The 9,163-nt window shown below is 55.1% G+C and overlaps 1 protein-coding gene across 6 annotated transcripts in view; it reads left to right on the forward strand.

The window, feature by feature from the left end:
* The window catches only part of PHF2 (PHD finger protein 2), an 82,971-nt gene extending 75,350 nt beyond the window's left edge, over window positions 1-7,621 (forward strand). For 2 of the 6 annotated variants that reach the window (XM_027732573.2, XM_039385764.1), the window contains exons 19-22: window positions 829-924; window positions 1,796-1,905; window positions 3,065-3,326; window positions 6,485-7,621. In XM_027732573.2, coding sequence (XP_027588374.2) covers window positions 829-924; window positions 1,796-1,905; window positions 3,065-3,326; window positions 6,485-6,573 — 557 coding nt within the window. In that variant the 3' untranslated portion in view covers window positions 6,574-7,621. Of the gene's footprint in view, window positions 1-828; window positions 925-1,795; window positions 1,906-3,064; window positions 3,327-3,402; window positions 5,451-6,484 lie in introns of those variants that run through there. The other 4 variants (XM_027732572.2, XM_039385763.1, XM_039385765.1 and 1 more) reach the window with 3 other exon arrangements.
* The last annotated feature ends 1,542 nt before the right edge of the window (window positions 7,622-9,163 follow it).

Raw genomic sequence — 9,163 nt, forward strand, 5'->3', positions numbered from 1 at the left:
GAGAGTGGCTGTGAGCAGGCTGGGTCTGCAGAGGCTCTGCCAGTGCAACATGTGATCCGCAGACTTCAAGCGTCGGTGGCCACGTGCCCCAGGAATGCCAACACCAGGGATGGGACAAATGGCAACTGGCAAGAAAATGAAATGCATGTGGAAAAAAACAACAGAAGCTTCTTAGAACAGACTGGGAAAAAGTTTGGGCAGAAAAGTTGGTGTTTATCCCAGAGGGCTGGGAAGAGTCCATTCATAGAATGGCTCAGCTTCATCTAGAGGAGAGGAGACTGAGGTCAGACCTCATAAGGATCTGCAGCTCCTCCAGAGGGGCAGCTCCAATCTCTGCTCTGTGTGACCCAAGGGAATGACTGGAGCTGTGCCAGGGCAGGGTTAAGCTGGATATCAGGAAAAGGTTCTGCCCAGAGGAAGGTCAGGCACTGAACAGGTTCCCCAGGGCAGTGGTCATGGCCACAAGGCTACCAGAGCCCAAGGAGTGTTTGGACAACGCTCTCAGGGACAGGGTGGGATTGTTGGGGTGTCCTAGGCAGGGCCGGGAGTTGGACTGATGATCCTGGTGGGTCCCTCCCAACTGAGGAGATTCTGTGATTACAGAGTACCCTAAAAGTACCTGGTCACAGTTTAATGACAACAGCTCCCAAGGGTAGTGTGTGCATGAGAGCAGAGGAAAGTCCCCTGAGTGTCACAGCTGCCAGCCCTCAGTGGCACTTCTGGGGACCATCCAGCTGTGGTGCCTGTGGTCACCACACCCGGACAGAGCAACGTGCAGGGTAGAGCTCTTTCCTACACTGAAACTATTGCCTTTGTTTCCTACTGTAGTTTACCCTTCTCTCGAATCAGATGAAGATAATCCAGTTTTCAAATCCCGATCAAAGAAAAGGAAAAGTTCAGATGATGCCCCTTACAGTCCGACGGGTAAGTCCATGTTGTCTGTGCTGCCCAGACTCAGGCTAAGTTGTGCAGGTCCCTAAAAAACAGCCATTTTTCCAGGAGTGTGGAAACCATAACTAGTGATTTCTTTATCATCTGAAGGGTTAACCCTTTCCAGCACAGTGGGAGGTGATCCATGCACTGTGATTCCTGCTGAGCAGTGTTAGCCTTCCTCCTTCAATCAGCTGGCAGGAAAAAATCATTCCTTGGTTGGTTTATTTCTCCTCACACTCTTGGTAGTGGATCAGTTGGTGGCACCTTAGCAGAGGGGTAACAGTCAATCCCCAGACACCGAGTAGCCATGGATTTTAGGTGGTGACTGTGGGAATAGTGAGAAAGTGTGGGAATAGTCTCCTCCAAGCTCAGCCAAAGCTGGGTGGGTTTGTTGGGGCTCACCAGAGGCAGTGACAGGCAAGAGGGTCCTTAGGCCCCTTTGATGTGGCCCACGAGTAGGGGCCCCTCCACGGCGTGCTGTGTGTGTGACAAGCAGCCCATGTCTCATCAGCTTGTGGCACTGCATGTCCTCCCCCGAGGGGGGAGTGAGCACCATCCATTTGGAAATGACGCTGGAGTTGCTCATATCCATAATGTGGGCACACACCCACACAGCTTTGGCTTCAGGTGGCCGTGGAGTTGCTCAGCTGTGTGCCATCTTTATCAGCAGCTTCTCCCCACGCTGCTGTGCCCGGAGGCTGTTGGCACCTCTGCCTTCAGTCACACCCTGGGAAGGGAAAGGCAGAGGCTGGCCGTCCCCATCTCTCCCTGCTGAGGAGGGCAGAGCCCCAGTGCCCTGTGCATGGCTGTGCTGCTCCCACAGGCACATCCCTGCCCTCACCTGCCTCTGCTTGCCTTGCAGCACGAGTTGGCCCCTCAGTGCCTCGACAGGACAGGCCGGTGCGAGAGGGCACGAGAGTCGCCTCCATCGAAACCGGGCTCGCCGCTGCCGCCGCCAAGTTGTCACAGCAGGTGAGAGACTGCTTGGGCAGTAGGAGCTGTCAGGGGAGGAGAGCCCTGTCCCCCAGCAGAGCTGTGCCCGAGTGCAGCGCAGTGCCAGCCCTCCACAGTGTTTGCTCATGCCAGGGACACAAGGCTCAGCAGTCTCAGGGTAATAAACGGGATCAAAGCCCAACAGTGTCACAACACACCTGAGCACGCCACAGGGTGACAAGGGACAGAGGAAAAGCGCAGGGAGGGGTGAGGGAGCGAGAAGGGCTACCAGGGTAGAATAGGAGGAGGTTGTCCCAAAGGAGTGTATTTGGTGTGTATTTGAGAGCCTGACTGGTGTGATTGCCTGTCTGTGCAGACCAGCTGCTGGGAAGTGTCAGGATTTGCTTCCAAAGATTTGGTGAACTGTGGGTAGTTAGGGGCCAGTTTAGCAAAGGTACTGGGGCACTTTGGGTGTTGGCAGGTGTCCAGTCTCTGAAGGGGTCAGATAGGCCCCGGATAGGTGACATGAGGAGGTGCTAAGGTGACAAAGTCTACTGGAGGAAGGTTGGTGAGGCACCTCGGGAAGTTGATGGAGATGCAGGTTGTGGTGGCTTTGGGCTTCTGCGATGTAGACTGTTGAGTAGAAGAGCTTTGAGGATGGTGGCAGGGTATCATCAAGAAGAATCTGAAAGTAAGCAAGGGACTCAGGACGGTGATAGACTGCTGTCCTCATGGTGCACATGTCCAGGTGCAGTTACAGGTCAGGAGATGACGTGTGTGTCCTAGCGGGAAGCAGAGGCTGAATCAGTGGGATGTTTAATACCCTCCATGCTGTTGTGAAAGGGTGTGAAGATCCCTGAAGATAGGAGGTGCCAGTTTTTGTGGAAGATGGAAAGCTTTGCTCATGCCGACCCGCGCTGCCGTGCCAGGGCAGTGTCGGTGTGGCCCTGGCTGGCTCCGCTCGCCGCAGCGGTAACGAACGAGGAGGCTCTGCCTGGGGCGTGGACGTAGAGGCACGAGAGGCAAACGTGTGTGTGCAGCTGTGAGCGAGACGGTGTCGGAACAGCCCCCGAGCGCTTGCCCGTGGCCAACTCCGCGGGGTTTCGTTGTATCAGCACCCTAAGCAACGCCGCTGGCCCTTGCCCTAGCTAAAGGTCTTCTGGGGATTAATCTGAGCTTCATCTTTGTCATTTTAAAGGAGGAACAAAAAGGCAAGAAGAAAAAAAATACCAAAAAGAAGCTGTCAGCCCCCAACGCAAGCAAAGCGGCTCAGGAAGGCAGCTCGCCCGAGCCGAAGCTGGAGTCACAGGCCAGCAGCCTCACAGATCACGAGTACACCGCAGGGGCCAGCACCTTTGGGGTCGCCCAGCCTAACAGGGGATCGCAGCCGATGGCACCCGGTGTTTTCCTAACACAGAGGAGACCCTCTTCATCCTCGCAGAACAATGCCTCTGCCAAAGGTACCAGGAAACGCCGGGGGTTGTGGTGCAGGAGTGGGGAAGGGTGAAGCCATCATGTAACCCGTGCCTTTTGCAGGGCCTTCACATGCCGTGTGTGCCGTGGGGATGCAGAAGTGCAGACGTTTGGATGCAGGTCAGATCCAGTCAGAGATAGGGCCCATGGCCTCGGCTGTCCTGGCACTGGGGGCCAAAGAGGTGTTTTGCTCCTGGGCTGTTGGTTGCAGGGTGTGAGGCATCCCATGTCAGGAGCACTGCTGAGCATGGCCTGAGCTCGTGAGGAACACCCACAGTGTCACATCCCAGTCCAGGCTGTCTGGCAAAGCCTTGTCTGGGGAAAGAGGAGACTGTTCTGTTCAGAGTAGGGCAGCACTGTGGTGGTGGCAGGGGTTGTACACCACCCTGTGCTGACTGTACTTGAGGACTCTCCTCCCAGGCTGTGTGAGGCAGGGCACACTGCAGATCTCTCTGGAGAGTTGCCTCAAAGGAGCAGAGGAATAGCAAACCTTGGGAGTAACACAGGTTACAGGAAGAGGTCTCTCGTTGTCTGCCATAGGGAAAGTGTGACAAAGCTGAGGCTGTGCCCAGATCTGGGCTAGGACCTCCTGTTCTCTGCTTGAACTTGGATCAGGAGGTGTGGCTGAGGCAGGAGTGTGGGACAGGCGCTGCGTAGTGTGAAGGTTCTGTGTGATCCCACTGGGAAAGACCCTGATGTGAGGCAATGTGGTACATGTTTTCTGAATTCCCTGTTTTTGAGTGGAGCAGATAGAGGAAGTGGAAGGTATCCTGGCAACTTGGATGGGCCATAAAGGAGGATGAGTATAGCCTGTGGTAGGTGCTGGGGTTCTGCCAGGAGCTAGTAGTATTTGTGGCTTTCTGCAGAGCCAGAGTGGAAGGAACGTGTTTGCCTGGAATTCTGCCTTTGTGTTGAAATGGTAGCATTAGGGAAACAGTTCCAAGGTAGTGGAAGATGTGGTGGGAAGATGATCCATCAGATCCAGATGCTGATGGAGCCAACCCCCAGTGTGGCTGGTGAGCTGGCCAGCACAGCAGGGTGTTGTGCAGGGAGCCTGGCCAGGCATGTGGATCCCACCCTCAAAGGAGGGAAGGGGTCATTGCCAAGAGAGGAGAGGCTGATGTGGCAGGGAGTGGAGCACCATCAGGTAGGTCTTCCTGTGCAGAGTCTTAGGACAGCTGAAGGCTCTGAGGGGACTGCAAAGCATCTCTGCATGGAGCACAGGAGAGTACTGAGTGTGGGGACCACCAGGTTGGGCATCACTTGGAATGAAGGCACTATGGAAGGAAATGGTGGGATGAAGCAGAACCAGGGAGTTCTAGGACCTCCTCAGGAAAGGTCTCTCAGTCTTACAGAGTGATGTGAAAGGAAGAGAAATGAGGAAACTTCTTGTGGGAAGTGTCACCCACACCACCACAGTCTTTAAATCTGGGGCACTTAAAGCACCTGGGACCAGTGGAGAGGAGCTGAGTCCCTGCAGGCACCGCACTTGACTGACCCTGTGGCAGATCAGTGGGAAGGGGAGAGGTTGCCTGGGTTTGTGCCCAGCAGTGCTGGGGCAGTTCCTGGCTGTATGGTGGTAGCTGGGGAGAGCTGAGGAGCGGCTCCAGTTCCAGGAGCAGCACACAGGGAGCACAGAGCTCACTTAACCACATTGCTGGGGCTCCTGGTGGTGGTGGTGTCCTCATCAGGATGAGGACAGGGAGTGACGTCCACCTGGGGTGTGTGGGAGTGCCTTGGTGCTAGTCTGGATCTGCAGGATCCATGTGTGTCTGTGTGTGTGTTTCCAGCATCCTTCTGGTGAGGCTGGATGCAGGTGGTGTGTCTGGCACTGCAGGAAGAGAGGGCAAGGAGAAATATGGAGATGTGGTGGTATGTGGGTTGGTCTCAATGTGGTGAGTGAGGGACCAGGCATCCTCAAGGCAGTGCTTGTCCCGGGACCTGTGGTGGCATGTGAGCTGAGGATCCCTGTGCCACATGTTTCCCGTAGAGGAAATCAGAGAGGAGCCCAGAGATCCCTGAGGAGCCTGCAGGTGCAAGGAGCTCTGTGTGTGTGTGTGTTCGTGTATGTGTTTGTGTGTCTGTGTGTGTGTGTGTTCGTGTATGTGTTTGTGTGTCTGTGTGTGTGTGTGTATGCGTTTATGTGTCTGTGTGTGTGTGTGTTTGTGTATGTATGTGTTTATGTGTGTGTGTGTTGTGTCTGTGTGTGTGTTTGTGTGTCTGTGTTTCCGTGTGTGTGGTTCTATGTGTCTGTGTTTGTGTCTCTGTGTGTGTGCGTGCGTGAGCGTTTGTGTCTCTGTGTTTCTGTATCTGTGTGTTTGTGTCTGTGTGTGTTTGTGTCTGTGTGTCTGTGTATGTTTGTGTGTGTGTGTGTGTGTCTGTGCCTTTGTCTCTGTGTTTGTGTGTCTGTGTGTGTTTGTGTATGTCTGTGTGTGTGTCTGTGTGTTTGTGTATGTCTGTGTGCATGTGTCTGTGTGTTTGTGTGTGTTTGTGTATGTCTGTGTGTGTGTCTGTGTGTTTGTGTGTCTGTGTGTTTGTGTGTCTGTGTGTTTCTGTGTCTGTGTGTGTTTCTGTCTGTGTGTTTCTGTGTCTGTGTGTTTGTGTGTGTGTGTGTGTTTGTGTGTGTGTGTGCGTGTCTGTGTCTGTCTGTGTTTGTGTGTCTGTGTGTGTTTGTGTATGTGTCTGTGTGTGTGTGTGTCTGTGTGTGTGTCTGTGTGTGTGTCTGTGTGTTTTTGTGTGTGTGTGGGTTTGTGTTTGTGCAGCCTCTCCCTGAGGAGCGGGATGGCACTGGTGTGGCAGGGTTCGAATGTCACCCTGTGGGCAAACAGGTGACCATGAGCAGTGAGCCAGGGCAGGTGAGGACACAGGGCAGCAGGGCTGGCACTGCAGAGGCAGGAGGGTGCCCAGCAGAGACGGGTTCCTGGGGGTGGGTGGGCAGTGTGCCCTCACTGTGGCAGGGTTGGTTCTCCAGGGACTGTGTTCCTTGCTGAGCCCCTCACGCCTCGGGGGTCCTGGCGGGTGTCCTTGAAGGTCCTGGGCAGGGCTGTCAGCAGGGCCATGGGGCAGGAGGCAGCCAGAAGGTCGGTGCCTGTGGGGTGGTATGGGGCAGGTGCAGGCCCTCACCCTGACCCTGCTCTCCTTCCAGGGAAGCGCACGAAGAAGGGGATGGCCACGGCCAAGCAGCGGCTCGGCAAGATCCTGAAGATCCACCGGAATGGGAAGCTGCTGCTCTAGTGGCTCTGGGGACACTGCCACCCAGCTCTGGGCCCCCACCACAATAATCCCTTTAACTTTCAGCGGTCGGACTGTACAGAATCCTGCTATAAATATTTTTTAATATAGATGTCCTTTCTCAGAGTGCTGAGAGCGACTAGCCGCAAAAAGTTAATACTAATCTCGGCCACCGAGGAGTGTGTCGGTCCCCCCGCTCCGGCACCGGCACCGACCCGGCTCCGGGCCTTGGGCCCCCTTCCCGCCCGGCTCCGAGCAGAGCGGGCGGCGTGGCCGGTGTGGCGGCAGAGTCGGGAGAGCGGGAAGGGGCCGCAAGGCCTCGTGGCGGGCGGGGACCGCGGGGCCGAGGCGCCGGGCTGGGAGGCGGCGGGCGCGTTTCTCAGGCACCCCTCTGCCACCCCGCCGCGTTCCCGGGCCCCCCTTTTCCTAGAATGTAGCTTGTACATAGCTTTTGGAATAACCACCGCCGGGTTTTTATACGGGGAGGGTCTCTCCGGGCGCCGCCCGCCGGTACCAGCTCTTTGCGTAACTTCTTGTACGAGGAGGGAGACAGTTATTTTACTAGCACCTTGTGGAGTGTTTCCGTGTTTTGTGACGATGTAATTTATTAATGTTTGTAGCTTTTTATATTTGTACATTTCTTATGGGCTTTGTTTATATACACACATTACCGGGGCGCGGCGCCTGCGGGGAACCAGAGCCACCCGCCGCCGTGGCACAGGGCCACCGGGGCCACCGCCAGGGCCACCGGGGCCACCGCCAGGGCCACCAGGGCCGCGCCGGCCTAGGCGTCGCGCCGGCTTTTTTTATTATGATTATGATTATTATTATTATTAGTATTATTATTTTTTCGCGACATGTACATTTCTAACAAAGTTTATCGTGGCTATCTATCTATGACGGTGTTTTATTTACCGATTCATATCAAATGCTCTTGTATCGACTTCACGAAAATCTTAAGTAAACCTAGAGCAAAGTTTAAAAAAAGAAGGAAAAAAAAAAAAAAAAAAAAAAAAAGAAAGCAAAGTAAAACTATTTCAGGTTTTGTACACAATTGCCTGGGCCTGGCCTTTTTGTGGGGTCGGCGAAGGAGGGGTGGGGAGGCAGCCACGGGGTGTCTGAGGGTGGGTTGGAGGAGCAAGCAGGGACCCACAGCAGAGGCAGCTGTGGGGGCTCTTCTGGTAGTGCCCCAAGTGCTCCCAACCCCCTGCCAGACCTCTGCTTGCTGCAGCACCACAGGAAGCCCTGGCTAATTGGGCATGGTTTTGAGTGTCCCAGTAAGGTACCTCATGGTCCACCCAGAGATGTTCACCCACCGCCCAGCACTGCTCTCCTCATCCACCTCCCTTGGACAAGTATACATGCTTGTTTCCCTCTGCTTCCTCCCTCCCTCTTGGAGGTCACCAGGTGCTCCAGGCTTTCCTCTTTGCACACACTGAAACATGCAGCATCCCACCTTTTTTTCCAGACTGACCCTTGAGGCCAATTTCCAAGCACTTCTTAGTTGTCACAGAGAAACTGAACACGACACCTGCTGACGTGCAACCTGCAGTTCTTTTTGCTGACAAAAGGCTATTCCCACCTCCCACACCTGCTCCCTGCTCTTGGAGACATTATGCTGGCAGTGTTCCCCTCTGACAGTCTCAGCAACCCCAGTGGTGCAGGGCTCTCTGCCTCAAGGTAAGTGTGGTGTGGCCTCACACCCCAACCACGTTGTATTTGCTTACTGGATGGCAGTGACATGATGGGATAGAATCATACAGTCATAGAATCACAGAAAGATTTACAATGGGATGGACCTTAAAACCCATCCAGCTCCACCCCCTGCCCTGGGCAGGGACACCTTCCACTAGCCCAACTTGCTCCAAGCCCCATCCAACCTGGCCTTGGACACTTCCAGGGATGGGGCAACCCCAGCTTCTCTGGGCAACCTATGTCTCACCACTAGGGAAGTATTCTGTCCATCCCTGGCCTCTGGCAGTGGGAAGCCATTCCCCCTTGTCCCGTCACTCCATGCCCTTGTCCAAGGCTCCAGTCCAGCTCTCCTGTAGCTCCACCGGGGATAGTCAGTGACCTGTTTTGTAAGCTCTGATGTCTGAAGAAGAATGTGCAAGTGACCTGAAACATGTGGCACAGGCCAGGTTTTGTGGCTGTGTCCTCCTGAAGTCAAAAATGGTCTGAGTGTGTTTTTCCTTCATGGATATTGATTGAGCATTAAGCCAACAGGGAGTTGGCTCTTCCCACATTCCCTTCCATCATCCCACGATGCTCAGACTCCATGAGAGCAACAAACCCCGCCCAGCGATGGCACCTGCAGAGCAGTGCTGACCGTGTGTCCTGTCGCAGGTGAGGGTGACCGCGGTGTCACCGCTCGCTCGGTGCCTGCCCCAGGCGTGCCCCGCGGACACCCCTCGCCCCGGCCCGCACACCCCCAGCCTGGCGTGGGACGGGGTTGGTGGCAATATCGAGCCATCGCCAGCTGGGGGAGTTCACAGTTCAGAAACAACCGCAGCCGGGAAAATGGGACCCGTTGTAATGGAACCTCCCGAGCACCTCTCGAGGCTCAGGGAATCGAGCAGCGCTTGCTTACCAT

This window comes from Pipra filicauda, unplaced genomic scaffold, assembly GCF_003945595.2.
Source record: "Pipra filicauda isolate LSUMZ 115617 unplaced genomic scaffold, ASM394559v2 scaffold433_size896684_pilon, whole genome shotgun sequence".
Lineage (NCBI taxonomy): Eukaryota > Metazoa > Chordata > Aves > Passeriformes > Pipridae > Pipra > Pipra filicauda.